This window comes from Saccostrea cucullata, unplaced genomic scaffold, assembly GCF_032062105.1.
Source record: "Saccostrea cucullata isolate Sc308-1 unplaced genomic scaffold, CSIRO_AGI_Scuc_v1 ctg6418, whole genome shotgun sequence".
NCBI lineage: Eukaryota > Metazoa > Mollusca > Bivalvia > Ostreida > Ostreidae > Saccostrea > Saccostrea cuccullata.
In genome coordinates, this window is record NW_026928860.1 from 4,747 (window position 1) to 20,630 (window position 15,884).

Here is a 15,884-nt window from a genome sequence, read left to right on the forward strand (position 1 = left end):
TTCGGTGCTCCGGGTCACCATCCCAAGTCTAATAATGAAGCCATAATTGTTACTATATATTTAAAATTGAATACAATTTTACATTTTGTAATTCACATTTAGTAAAGGATTATAAATAGCTAATAATAAATATCAATGACACCGTTTTTTATCAAATTTGAGCTTGTCCACGAACTTTACGGACAACCCTCGTATATTTGAAATAATCTATCTAAAGATGTAAGTTACTACAATTTAAATGATCATTTCATGGCAATGGCGTTTGAATAAGTTTAAGATATGGATTTGTCTGACAAACCGAAGACAGCATTATTTATCTGCCAAAACCATGAAAGAAATAATTATGCTTTGTTATGAATTTAATATATCAGCAATAATAATAGATAATATGAAAGGTTAATAATCCATTGATAAACCAGTTAATTTGTGTTTATATACTTATTTTACTGTGTTAGAAGATACTTTCGATTTAATTCTTATGTGCTTAGGGTCCATGATATTGTTATATATGATTAATTTTTAGATCCAAAATCATGAACATGAATCCCAGCAAAAGTACCCAAGATGTCATCCGATGTGATCTTTGTGGGGATGCTATAGTGCAGATGTATTGTGATATTTGTCATGTCAACCTCCGCATTTCTCGCATTGGAGAACATATTTGTGATAATTATGGTAAACATAAAGTGGTCCCGGTCGAGCAGAGAAAATCAACCTTGATTTATCCTACAACGCATCAAACAAAAAAAACTGTAAATTTCATTGTAAAGAATGCGATATTTCTGTATGTTCTTTGTGTTACATAATATCTGATACACACCAGGGACATACCCTTTTAACTCTTTTAGATGTCTCTAATGCAAAGAGAGAAGTGATCGTCAAAGATACTGACGAAATCGAAAACATAATTTCGCCAACATATGAAGAAGTAGCAAGAGACATAGAAAATCAGATAGATAACTTAGATAAAGAGACACTTACAACAACTGTGGCCAAACACCGAGAAGACTGTCTCAGAGTAATCAATAATATTGTCGATAAAATGAAGGTAGAAATCGAAGAACAGAAGATCAAACATATGAACATTTTGAAAGAACATTTGGATGAAATCAGACAAATACAACTCCGGATTGAGAAAACATCGCTAAAATTGAATCTTATTGAAGAATCAAAAGATATGTCCTTGACCATGGAATACAGTTCTAAAAATAAAGAATTCATTTCGTCCAACTTCGTCCAAAAATTCAGGTACTGCTGCCAGCGTTCAGTCCAAAGATAATAGATGCAGATCACTTTTGCAAGTTGTTTGGATTGTTTAACCCTTATACATCACAACAGAAGAAAACGGTTTCAAACAAAAAAAATCAAAATCAGAGAGTCCCAAAAAGAGTTCCTAGAGGAACCAGAGCTCGTCACTACTATAAATACTGGATACGAAAATCATCTCCTAAGTGTTACCTGTTTCGGTGATGAAGAAATCTGGACAAGGGCAAGTAAGGACATTGCTATGAAATGCTTTAATATTCAAGGCTCACTTATCTAGTTTAGTCTGACTTAAAAACAAGCACTGTACATAAAGTAATTAATGAACAGCTAGAGGAGGTAATCAGATTTCAGGACTGGACACCTTCACAAATCTGTGTCACCTCCTCTGGTGATCTCCTGGTTACCATGTACAGTGACGATCAAACACAATCGAAAGTTGTCCGTTACCCAGGCTCCAAAGAGAAATAACCCAAACAAAAACTTTTCTTAACAAATCATGCCAAAATCACATACAAACCATATCAAACTCACAAATTCATGATTTTGAGCTATGATTTAGACATGATCCATTAAATGGATCATACTGAAATCATAGATGACAAATAATGAAGTATGATCCTGATGTGGTTTGTTTCTGGGGAATGAGTCTGCTATGATTTTCTTGCGATTCTGACATGTGCCATTAACTTAGAAAACAAAGGAACATGAGTTTGAAATGATTCGTTAACTTTAAGTGCTAAAAGTTTGTGATTTTGATATGGTTTCTTAACTTAGTCTTTAAACTCCATACGAGTTACACATGATCTGTTAACTTCTCTGTTGAGAATCATGAGTTTTATATGATTTGTTAACTTTGTCAGAATTGGTTGTATGATCCTGATATGGTTTGTTAACTTTGTCATCTATGAAAGGTGAAAATGCAAGCTTTAAATTCACTTTAGCTTGGAGAATCAAACAACATGCATACATCAATAAAAGTCTTATTTAAAAGAAAACAGGAAAATTAAGTTTTAATAATTAAAATGCACACGGCATGTACAGGTATATAGTAACAAAGACTATATTTTTTTGAAATTGAATGAAATGACAAACAAATTTAATACACTAATTCATATTTAAATTAGCACACATGTATTTTGTTTAAATAACGCAGCCAGAATTTTATTAAAACTCTTTCTCTTCATGTAATATTTGTGATCCACTCCCAATCTAACTTTGAGGCATTAGATTAGGATTGGATCACTGGTCAGTTTCAGAGTCGTAGTAACCTTGTTATGCAATTCTCCTGCTGGGCAGCACGCTGTAGTACAGTGGTTTGCAGCTGATCTAGGTCAGAATTTGAATTCTGATAAACAAGATGTGCGCGTTTTCTTGTTGCCGATTTAAAAGAAAAGCGTTTGCATCATATTTATAAGCAATAAAAATGAGTGCTGGACTATTAACTCTATACTCGGTGAGTATAATTCATTAATTTTATTGTTGACCTTTTTTTAATTTCTAGTTTCTACCAGCAAGTGCATGATTCATTTTTTCTTTGTAAATGTGTAGAAGAGACATAGCAAAGCTTTACATGGATTTGAGCTGAAAACTTAATTTAAGCATCAAATTGACCTTGTTGATTCAAATATTTGTTGTACATGTACATGTTAATCCTTATATAAAATGTTTATTTATAAAAATGAAATTCTTTTGCAGCTACAGACATTTCCATCTTCATGATTAACATCTGAGTTGCATTCAAATTAACAAATTCAAAAGACCCGCCTTTGGTGAAGACAAAATTTGTGTACGTAAATAATATTATATTTCAACAATAGTATTCTTTTGGTGATTAATCTAATTCTTTTCACTAATGCAATGGGGAAAGTACCTGAATATGTCATATTTTCATGATCTAAAGATAATGATATGTTGATCGATAAATAAATACCACTTTCTCTACGTTTCTTTTTAGGGTGCTTATGTACACATATAAAGAGCTTATATCAGAGGATAGAATACTTCATTGAGAGCCCTTTCAGTGTTTGTGATTCTGAATAATAGATCCACCACTCTGCTGATTCTGTTGTGAACAGATGTTTTATTTATATGCTTTTGCAGAATCATAAATAAGCAGTGATATCAATGAGTTCCGGATTATTCTTTAAGAAGAATGGATTTCTGTGATTCTGTTTTTATAAAATTCAGTGAATAGTTTGGATAATGTTTTATATTTAAATCGTCATCTTATTAAGGAAGATCATTTGTTGGGATTATATTTATATGACGTCATGGTTCATGTGACATATGTGTATAATATTTTTCTTAATTTTTGGTAACTGAAATTATTTATCAAATATTAAAGAGAACTTTATTGCAAATATCAAAGTGTTTAGTAAAATTGTATAAGAAGTAGAATTTTCCTATGAGTTGTTCAATTTAACAGATCATACCAAGATCATGATTTTGATACGAGTTGTTAGCTACAACAGATCATACCAGGATCATGGTTTTAATACGAGTTGTTAGCTACAACAGATCATACCAGGATCATGGTTTTAATACGAGTTGTTAGCTACAACAGATCATACCAGGATCATGGTTTTAATACGAGTTGTTAGCTACAACAGATCATACCAGGATCATGGTTTTAATACGAGTTGTTAACTACAACAGATCATTTCAGGATCATGGTTTTAATACGAGTTGTTAGCTCTACAGCAGATCATACCAGGATCATGGTTTTCTTGCTAGTTGTTTAGTTTAACAGATCATCTCAGAACCATGATCCATTAGCTCATTTGCATGTGAAATTTTCCTATACCGAAATCATATCAAAACCATGATTTACACATGAGTTGTTAGCATGATCCGATAGGCTGTTTTTTCTGTTTGGGAAATCATCCATCTTGATGAGGAGGGTAAGCCTTTGTATAAAGGAAATACAATTATAAAATACCGAGAACAAAAACCGGGATATCTGCGTGGCTGATAGTAAAGGTCATGCTGTAGTTGTAGTAAATCAAGCCGGAAAACTTTGATTTAGATACACTGGAAATCATCCTACTCCTCAAACCAAACCTTTTAAACCTCTTGGGATAACAACAGACAGCCCAGAATTAGATCCTGACTGCAGATTTCCATACCAACTGTATTAATATACTAGACCAGGATTGACAATTCCTGCGTTCTATAGATAACTGTTATCTCAAGGGTCCCCGCATGGTGTACATGTGGATAAAAGTGATATTCTATTTGTGGCAGAGTTTTATTACGGATATGTTAAGAAAATCAACTATATGAAGTGAAAAAATTGTAAACTAACCTTACATTATTCATGAATGTAAAATTGAGCGAATGTTGTGTTAACATTGTGTTCTGGATTAACTTAGACCTTGAGTTCTATTCATATGTAAATTTATTTGTATTTAATGTACATATATTTGATATTTTTTACCTCTTGGGCACATTTCAAAGTTTACCTGTAACTTTCATTCTGTCCATACTTTTTGAAAAAAAAACTGTTCTTAAAAACATCGTGTAGTTTTCCAAAAACACTAACATGAAACTAAATGGATTGTTTGGGTAGTTAACGAAACATTAAACTGCAGAAGAGACAAAACAAACACAGAATTATGTCACAATCATGTTTTAATAACTTTATATAGGACATTATCGGTTGAGTGAACCCCAATACTTTAACCCCTTCCATGGCAAAGATATCAAGTATGGACATTTCGAGGTGCAATAATATAAGTTATTCAAATTATTTTTATATTTCTCTGAAAGAATATTTTCGACTTTGGATCTTCAAACAAAAATTGCTTACATACTTTCAAATGTACAAGTTTGAAAGACAGTAATGGTGTTGTTTCACATAAACATTACATATTGTATGCAAAAAAAAGGTAGCCACAGATAATTGTATTTTGTTACCACGATTCATTTTAGCGGTATAGAATTTATAACGATTTTATGAATTTTACGTTCTCCCAGAGATTTATACTTGGTCACGCATATTATGTGGCAAAGAGTTTTATTGCGATGCAAAAAGTTTCATTTCTTGCCACAAATAAAAAATAGTTCTTAAGGGGGATGTACAAGCCATATTGGATCTAGTCTGGTGTAAAATAAGAAATACCAAGAATGCGCTTAATACTCTACTAAACTAGCCCAAAGTTACTCAAAGTGCTAATGCACTAATTACCTACTGTTAGAGACCAAAATCAGTTAATAATTAAGTTTATTTTGTTTTAATTAGGAGGAAATTAATCATGTTAGAACTGTGCAGCTACAGCATTCACGAGATGAAAAATGCATTGAATGTAGCGTTAGTTTGATTCATTGATAATATGGCTACAACCATTTGTTTCGCTTTTTTCTTGTCATTATCCATAATTCTTGAAAATTTGATTTTTCATATGGGTGTCTTCCTGAGGCCATGTGTTTATTTCGTCCGCCATTCCTCTGTCACACAGAGTTCGAATAGCATTGGTTTTAGAATAAATGCGACCATAATAACATCAAGACAAGAAATTACTAAGTAACAATCATTAGGTTATATTACTCACTACTTTTATTTGTTGCATTGCATCGTCTGATTAATGAAAAAAGCGATTTTAACCCCATTCCAGCAAATCGGGAAAATCTGTTCTGTTTACAGCTCGAGTTTCCTCGATAATATCATTCCACTGAGCACGTGGTTGGCATGTGCATATATCTGCTGTGGATAGATGCGTTTATTACCATGATGATATTTAATTTTTCATGGAACAAGTCTTGATGATTTGTTGGTTTCTTTAAAACTCAAGAAAAAAGATAAAACATCATATACATGTCCTAAACATATGTGATTACGGCGGGTCTTTTTTCTGTGGCGATAGAAGTTATTTTCAAATGAGGCACTGCAAGGAGGATGCTTAGCATTTAATTTGAAAATGTTAAACAATATGCGGTGCATGAAAAACAAATTGTAATTACATGTCTTACATTCGAAAAGTTGGTACATGTATCTATTTTGTTTAGCAGTTAGATAGAAAAAATAGGCAGTTATAGGATTTCCTTCAGGCACCTCACATAAATAGCTAGATTGTTTGCAATGAACCACACATTGTATGGAGTAATGTTTGGACATAAAAACGCATCATGTCTCATTATGTTGACAACATTGTAAGCTCTCGCTCACTGAACATACGAAGCTTGATAAAATATATTGAGTTGTTACTTTGAAATTTAGAAGCAAGCACAATGTTTGCAAAGAAAAGTCCATTGCATATGCTATGTCTATCACGCAAAAAAATGAGAGGCTACCCCCACCCCCACCCCCCAAAAAAATCCTATGTTTGTTTTTCAAAATAGTGCCAAAGATTCAAAAATTTTGCATTTCTAAGTATGTGATGGAACATGTACTAGCCTTATAAGACTATCTGTTATAAAAATATTTGGTTGCCCTCTCTCCCGATCTACTGCCTAGAAATGGCCCGACTCAATTTTTTTTTTACATCCTATTACATGTTGTTTTTTTTTCTTCCGTCAACGAATATGTTTAAAATTTTAGGATTTTTTTTTCTCACCTATAAATACGGACCCAATAATTTTTCCCCTTGTTGGGAGAACCACCAAACATCATTTTAAAGATGGTATAAAATATTTATTAATGTTGATTTTTTTCCTTTACTCTGTAAAATTGTGATTTTGACAAAAAGGGCAAATAGAAAAAGTTTTTTTATTCATTAAATCTCCTAACCCACTCTGAATGATTTCATTCCTTTTCAAATGTTGCTCCGCTAAAATCAAAATTGTAAATGTTTATTTGACAGAGTATACGAGGGATGATCAAAAAGTAAACGATATATCTTAGGTATTTGATAGTTATATTATTGTTGAAATATTCAAGTATTTTTCAAAGTGTAAATTGGAGGTCTTTGATAGCATATTGCTTAATTAAAAACACATTCCTTTTCAAACTTGCTAATATATCACTGGGCAATATAACAAGTATCATATTTAACCATCTGCCTTCCTTCACTAAAACGATCTATCCAATCATTGATTGAATTTGTAGGAAGTCATTTGTCTTAATAAACTATGAACAAATTCTTATATGCTACTTCAAAGGCATTTTTAAGATATACTAGTACCATAAATATTTTAGTCGTTTGTTAAACGAGTTCCACTGAGGCAACCATTTTTCGTCACAAGAACCTGCATAATGACGTCATTATGAGCAAAACTTTATTCAGCATGTGCTATTTTATAGAACTTGTGTTTGGCTATGTGTGCACCAAATTTGTTTCTAATCTGAATTGTGTTTTGTAGATATAAAGATAGTTCGCGAACTTTTTGATCACCCCTCGTACTAGTAGGTCATTCATATCGATTTTATGTGTTTAATTTCTTTGTGTTTCATTGGTGATAATTAAAATTTTGATATATATTATAAGTTATCTGTGGCAAACTTACAAACTCTTAATTCTTAACTTTGATGGTGCTCATTTTTCCTTACCTGGAATCAAAGAGTTTAAGATTTTTTTTCTTTGATATCAATAAGTACATTATTTAACAACTGTTCGATAATAATACTAAATAAATTACTTCAAGCCATACTATAACACATTTCCTCTTTTAAAAGTGTTCATACTATTTGAAATATTTTGCAACTGTAATTCTCTTCTACATTTAAAGATTGTTATGTCCTTCCATATTAAGAAGAGGTCTGGAAAACAAAATTCTGTGCTAAAAATAAACCACGTGCTGCTATCCATGAACTACTTTCATGGTTCTTTACACTCTTTTTGAAGACAACGATACCTTGTTTTGAACTTGAAATTATCATTTAAAAGTGCAAAATTTAGACATTTTCTCAACAAATGGTTGTAGAGAGAACATTGATGCACAGTTTGCATATTTTTTTGGATTTTTTAAGGCTCTGCTGAATTCTGTAGCTGCGCAGTTCTAAGGAGCATATCAAAAGCATTTTTCTGCAAAAGTATAGATTATATATGCACAACATGCATTCAATTATGAATATTTATTGTATCTTTATCATAAGGACTTAAAATTTGATCAAAATATGATGTATTTTAGCCATTTGAAGAAATGTTTACATTTTGTTCTCACAGCACTAAAGGTGGCCGTACATCCCCCTTAAAATATGTCCTTATCCAGCCGTCGTAGTTTTAAGCGAGTGCAAATTTTAGACTGAAGACCTTCACTTAATTGTGCAGTGGAACGTATACACCAGGAGCTCCTTGCATGGCGAATCTCAAAGTGAACATTGTCGTTTATATTTGCATGGATTGCTAATTTACTAAATCAGATGTGGACAAAGCATTGTTATTGATATCGAGATGTATCGGGCCTTGTATAGTTATGTGGCTAGAACGAAGAACTTTGACTTGTCTTTTGAAGAAAGTGATCAGTTTACAGATCTCGAGAAGCCGGAGGGCGGGTGGCTGCTAGTGCAAAACGGCTTTGGAGAAATCGGTCACGTACCTGCTAGTTATGTTGAGAAGGAAGACAATGTAATTAGGCATTTATTCTATTACTTTTTAATTCATGAAAAAAGATGTAAGTTTTGGAATTATCTTTATTCTAATGCCAAAACATAGCCGGGCGTATTTTGCGTTTCACGAAGCGGTGTTACAATATGCAGTCTTTGGACTTTTGTCCTTGACATCGCACCAATGCATACATTAAGCATGTTTGTTGTGTATAACAGAAAGAAGGAAAAGAAAACATGAATTTATAGGGACCTTGAAGATATATATGGTGTATCTGAGCTAAAAATCATAAAACGAGAATACAAGGGTAGATGTACGTAATATACGTTCATGTTGAAATAAAAAATTTCACCAATTTTATAAACTTGAATCTCTCGTTTGTATAGCTAAATTGACTATTAACTTTGTTTTATTTAAATATGGACAGGAGTCGGTAAATAAATCGGTCATCGTTTTAAAATCTTGAAACGCGTTTAATTTTAAATTGTGTGATTTTTAAAGTCCTATATTTATAAACAAAGTAATAAAACACCAGAGGAAGATCTTTTCAAACTTGGTTATCTGAACTTTAAAAAAGATAAGCAGTGTGTGACTTTAAATATAATTATCATGAAATAGTAACTATTGACAACATATCAACAAATTCAAACTACGATCTGATAGAAGGTTTAATTTTCGGATTTTGACAATATTCAAGAATAGTTTAAAATATTTAGATGAGAAGATACAGTTGATGTCAAAGAACAACAAACTTCATAATGGAAATTAAATGTGTAATAACTAATAAGTACGCATCCGATATGGTGACAACTCACGCAAAGATTGTTGATTTCAACAAAAATTAATTCGTTATAACGAATTTAAATAAATTGTTATAACGAGTTAAAACGTTGTAAGATGTATTCTTCTGATACCCGGGGGAAAAAACGTGCATTTAACTTTCCACATGCTTATATTTTTCTGAAAGTGTAATATCCAAGGAATAATTTAAAGACAAGAAAAGTGTTCGTGTTCATCTAAGAGAGATTCAACCCCTCGAACATAGGCTAAAATGGAGCGTGGGAAATTTCATTTAAAAGCTATTTAGACCATAAAATACCTCATAAACTTATAAATACAATCAATTTAAACATAATTTGGCTTAACTTTACTTGAAAGTATTGCAAAGTTGATTTTTAAAGCAAAATATGAGCAAATAAATACCAATTGGATAACTTGTACCCAAAAATTGTTCACTGGTGTCAATTTTAGGCAATTTTTTCCCTATAAAATTGCTCCAAAAACCAGAGAAAAACATATTTCTACAATTAAACTTTTTTAGAAAATCTTGTACAGTTTCTTTAGGTACTATGGTTCCTTTTCATACGAGGGGTGATCAAAACGTTCGCGAACTAATTGAATAAATTCCATAAAAGAAACAATAGTTGGTTTAAGTGTTGATAATATTTCCGATTTTAATGCACATCTTCCACCGTTCTGCTCATGCGCGAATCACGTGATAATGGGGGGTCACGTGACCCCTTCGGTAGCGTTCTGTCACAAAAGAGTTTTATATTTCTTTCCATGCAAGTAAATTTTTATAACAAGAACAGTTCATTTGTCAGAAATGATCTAATCTCGGTAACAGAATGGGTGGATAAGAATATCCTTTCCAAAAAATTAGCATGGCGACCATCAAAACCCAAATTTTCTGTCTCGGGAGAGTCATTAATTCAAGGTGGATAGAGAATGGGTGCATCCTTTTTATCATATCTAATAAGTTTAAAATCTAAAGTAAACGATATCTTAGGTATTAAATAATTATATTATTGTTAAGATATTCAACTATTTTACAAAGTGTAAATTGGAGGTTTTGGTAAAAATTGCTTAATTATAAAAATGCATCTCTTTTCAAACTTGCTTTCACTGGGAAACATAACATTATCATTTTTACCATCTGCTTTCCTTAAATAAAACGATCAATCCAAGAACTGATTGAATTTATAAGAAGTCTTTTCTCTTAATAAACTGTGTACAAATTATTATACGCTACTGCAAAGGAATTTCTCAGATATACCATAAATTGTACAGTCGTTTGTTGAACGAGTACGACTGAGACAACCATTTCTTGTCCGAAGTGATCGACATAGTGACGTCATTTTCACATAGTGACGTCACAAACAAGGAGCAAAAGTTTATTCAGCATATGCTATTTATAGAACTTGTGTATGGCTATGTGTGTACCAATTTTTTATTCTAATCTGAAATGTGGTTTTGTAGATATAGAGATAGTTCCCGAACTTTTTGATCAAACCTCGTAGCATGAAAAGTAGGGGGTAGTGTACATATAAGAAAGTTCGGATATTTTTCTATATCCTTACCCCCTATTTCTTTTTCAGCATTTAATGAAAATAAATCAAGGCATTTAGGCTTCAAAGTATGTGTTTTATTCACCAAATATTCAAAATTAGTGTGATAATTTCAGGTAATAATTGCAATTTTGTTAAGAAAAGCTTTTCATGAACAAAAAGTAATCCTTTAACAAATAAAAACTTCATAATAGTTTGTTGGATGTCCTCTCTTTCTCTTGCCCTGCGGGTTCCGGATTGGGTCCTGGTGTGTGGTTTTAGATAGTGGCTTCCCTGGGATCTGTCATATTCACTTTCTCAATCTGATTTGCATGGTTTTCTCCATCTCATTTTTGTGGTTCTAAACCCCTGCTCTTTTCGAAAGTTCTTCATTTGTGATTCTTGTGAAAACAAGACTTACCTGCATCGGTGATATCGGCGATTTTTAATGTTTTAAAATTTCTGTCGGATTGCTCTTTTAACGGAATGCCATTCGACATTCATGTCGCTTTGAAACGGGTGATCCCGTCTTCTTCCCCTCTTGATTGCACTAGTTATTCGACCGTCGACTTTCTTAGGCACACGTCTTGGTCATTAATACAACATAGAAAGATTTTTTATGTAAAAATAGATACCTGTAAATCAGAGAAACTTTATTGTAAATTGTTATAAGTTTGAATTTTACGACATGTTTAAGTACGAAGACCCACTTGGGATAAATGATCAGTAGGATTCAACCTTAAATAAATTCGAATTTCTTATCTAACGTCCCTCTCGACATCTTTTTTTACTTAAATGGAGACGCCAACACTTGTCGGTGGAGGGCTGCCAATTCATACCTATACTCCGGACTCAAGGCCATTGAGCAATAAGGGATCATTTTTCGGGAAAGCACCTTCTTAAATATGGGATCTCGATTTAAACGGTCTCTTCTGCATGACCGTTCTCCACATCCCGTATGTACAATGTAATAAAAACAAAGAAGCTATACATGTAAATGTATTTATTTTTAAAAAACAATTACTATTGAATATTTAGAATAGCTTAAGTAAGTGAAAGGTATCATGGTTACAACTTTAATTTGTATACTGAATTCTAATCAAAATTTTGTATGACTAGTAGAATTTAAAAGCAAGAAAATGAGATTCAATTTATGATGCTTAAAAATGCACCATTTTGAACCACCAAAAATATCCAAGGGAGACTCTTCATTCCCCCTTTCAACAGGAGGACACCCCTTATCCTCTACTTTGGACCTAAAAACCCCGTATTTGTTTCCGATGAACTGCTAATTGTAGGAATTAGAAAATGATATATATAGATTTGCAATTCATAATTCAAAATTACTTTGATTTACTATAGAGAAAATTTATAATTATTAAAGTTAGCTTTATTTCAGTATATCAAACTATAGTTAATTATATACTTTTTGTTAGGATAAAGGGAGATAAAATGACGGTTTTTCTGCAAACACTTTGTTCCCAAAACTTCCCAAGGCATATATTTTATGCAGTAGCCTTATGATGCTTTGGAAGATGATGGGTGTGATCTGTATAGATGTGCAATAACTTTTGAAAATCCCATTCTCCCCCTGGGGTAAAATGGGGTCAAAATGATATTTAATATGACCTGGTTCACAGAATTCCCCATACCATTTTATGGGATAGCTATCTCATATGTTGGAAGATGGTTGTTGGTGTCCTGTTTTTTCATAAAAACCAAGTCTTTCCAAAAACACTGTCCGTAAAAGGCAATCGAAACTTCCTAGTCGGGTACAGACGTCTTTGCACAAAACATATAACCAATTTTTTCATCCATATTATAAAAGCAGTCGTTTTCAATTACTTTGGAAAACTTGTTATTACATTACAATTGTGTCGCCTACTCGGCGCTGTGGTTAAAATGCCTGCTCTGTCAGGTCGCAGATTTAATCTCGACGACGTGAATTTGAAACCCACTAAGGAATGAGACGGTTCCTACGGTTTTTCAGATTATTACAGCGTTGAAAATCATCGCTACATGAAATATAGTAATTTTCCAGACTTGAACATACCTTAAACAATTATTCACATGTACTATTATTTATTTTAGCTAGTTAAATAAATGCATATACTTACTTTATTTTGCGTAATAGTGTTCCTACATATATTCTATGTATTAATTAAACTTAACCTGCATAGGTAATATATTAATTTAAAAGATATTTAAAACATCCCAAAGCAATCACATTTAAGAATAATGACAATATATTACAGCTGGAAGTTTTTATCTTTATTACAGTCCACCTTGGCCGAGATTCTGGGCTTAGTAGATAGGGCAATAACAAATATACACTACCAGGCCGCTGCCTCTGGGACCTACACACACCACCAAAGAGAAAACCTGCAGTATGTAAATACATCTATATGTGCATGTATATAAATATTATCCTTGTAACAGAATTTCTTTATTCGAATTCCTTGCTGAATTGTGCTTGATTGTCCCTCTCCACCTTAACCTCCAGTGCCCTTATCTATAGATCACTACATTTGTTTTTTATGAATTATGATTGTTGTCAGAAAATCTAAATCTTTTTATTAAACTGACTTGTTTACCAGAAATATAAGTACAAAAATTATTCTAATTGCATTTAAAATAATTAATGTACTTATAAAGAGCAAGCACATTTACGACATCTTCGCAAGAACCAAGAAACCAATTTTAAACAAACTTGCCACAAAACATGCTTTGGTGAAGGGAACTCATATTTGTTCAAATGAAGGACCTTACTCTCTTTGAGGGGAAATTTTATCCTCTCAGTATCATGTTGTAAATTTGGACAACATGACATCAAGAACAATGTATTTTGATATGAAAACATCCTCGGGTAGAGTAAACTTAAGTCTGCCCTGAGGTAAACTTTTCAATGCTGTACTGATTTTTTCCTAATAATTTGCTAGGGTGACAAGGTGAGCGGTGTTGCCCATCGGCCTGTTGTGCATATTGCACAGACTTTTTAATAATATTTTTCAGTAAACTTAAACTGCATAGGGAACAAGTGTTGAAAAACCACGGACCTCAAGAAAATACCGAGGAGAATGTGTTTGAACACAGACGCACTGCCAGTGACAGCGGGTCAGAATCTAGTGATCACGGCGAACACAGCTGCCCCGAAGAAAATTTAATGGGTAAGTTTCTGGCTGTCCTGGTGCTCAGAAAAGCTTTGGCAATAAACGGGAATGTATCTAGCTATACTAGTGAGCAGAAAAGCTTCGGCAATTAACGGGTAAGTATCTGGCTGTGTTAAAAGTGAATATACATTGAAATTTAATGGGTAATTGTCTGGCTGTATTAAAATGTAGTGCGTGTAGAAGCATTGATTTTAAACAGATAATTATCTGGCTGTATTAGTAAACGAAAAAAACATTGGCTTTGAAAGGAGTTGTTGCTACCTGTGATAGTAAGGAGAAAAAAGACGTGTTTCCGGCAACACTGATGGCAACTAATGGCGAGAATTGAAGTTTCTCAAATGAAAGTCAAACTTTAATTTCAAGGTCATTAGGTCAAAATTGTTGGTACTCAAAGAAAATCTTGTCACAAGAAATACGCCTGTAAAATATGAAAGCCCTAAGGGGCTATTACTAACTGTTCAAAAGGTATGGCTAAGGGTAAAGTTTTTAGCTCACCTGAGCCGAAGGCTCAAGTGAGCTTTTCTGATCACATTTTGTCCGTCGTCCGTCCGTCTGTCTGTCTGTCTGTCCGTCTGTCTGTCCGTCTGTAAACTTTTCACATTTTCGACTTCTTCTCAAGAACCACTGGGCCAATTTTGACCAAACTTAGTAAAAAGCATCCTTGGGTAGTGAAGATTCTAAATTGTTCACATCATGACCCCCAGGGGAAGGGCGGGGCCACAATGGGGAATCAAAGTTTTACATAGAAATGTATAGGAAAAATCTTTGAAAATCTTCTTCTCAAGAACCACTGGGCCAGAAAAGCTGAAACTTATGTGGAAGCATCCTGGTATAATGTAGATTCTAAATTGTTCAAATAATGACCCCCGGGGGAAGGGCGGGGCCACAATGGGGAATCAAAGTTTTACATAGAAATATATAGGAAAAATCTTTGAAAATCTTCTTCTCAAGAACCACTGGGCCAGAAAAGCTGAAACTTATGTGGAAGCATCCTGGTATAGTGTAGATTCTAAATTGTTCAAATCATGACCCCCAGGGGGAGGGCGGGGCCACAATGGGGTATCAAAGTTTTACATAGAAAGATATAGGAAAAATCTTTGAAAATCTTCTTCTCAAGAACCACTGGGCCAGAAAAGCTGAAACTTATGTGGAAGCATCCTGGTATAATGTAGATTCTAAATTGTTCAAATAATGACCCCCGGGGGAAGGGCGGGGCCACAATGGGGAATCAAAGTTTTATATAGAAATATATAGGAAAAATCTTTGAAAATCTTCTTCTCAAGAACCACTGGACCTGAAAAAGTGAAGCTTATGTGGAAGCATTCTGGGGTAGTGTAAATTCTAAATTGTAGGAATCATGACCCCCGGGGGAAGGGTGGGGCCATTATAGGGAATCAAAGTTTTGCATAGAAATATATAGGAAAAATCTTTGAAAATCTTCTTCTCAGGAACCACTGGGCCAAAAAAGCTGAAACATATGTGCCCATGGAAGGATCATGGGGTAGCGTAGATTTCAAAATGTCTAAATTATGATCAGTGTGGTAGGGTGGGGATGCATTATGTATAACAAGGGGGAAATCTGGTAAAGAACAGAATGGTCAAAGCTTCTCAGGTGAGCGATGTGGCCCATGGGCCTCTTG

General features: G+C 33.4%; 2 protein-coding genes across 2 annotated transcripts; both read left to right on the forward strand.

Moving 5' to 3' along the window:
• Positions 1-539: 539 nt before the first annotated feature.
• LOC134278945 (uncharacterized) lies at positions 540-1,734 on the forward strand. The gene is made up of 4 exons (XM_062761250.1): positions 540-675; positions 849-1,248; positions 1,339-1,489; positions 1,594-1,734. The coding sequence occupies exons 1-4, from the start codon at positions 540-542 to the stop codon at positions 1,732-1,734; spliced, it is 828 nt and encodes a 275-aa protein (XP_062617234.1).
• Positions 1,735-8,582: 6,848 nt separating this feature from the next.
• LOC134278944 (uncharacterized) lies at positions 8,583-14,572 on the forward strand. The gene is made up of 4 exons (XM_062761248.1): positions 8,583-8,768; positions 13,355-13,461; positions 14,087-14,241; positions 14,493-14,572. Exons 1-4 carry the CDS (start codon positions 8,595-8,597, stop codon positions 14,570-14,572), a joined length of 516 nt encoding a protein of 171 aa, XP_062617232.1. The 5' UTR covers positions 8,583-8,594.
• Positions 14,573-15,884: the final 1,312 nt, after the last annotated feature.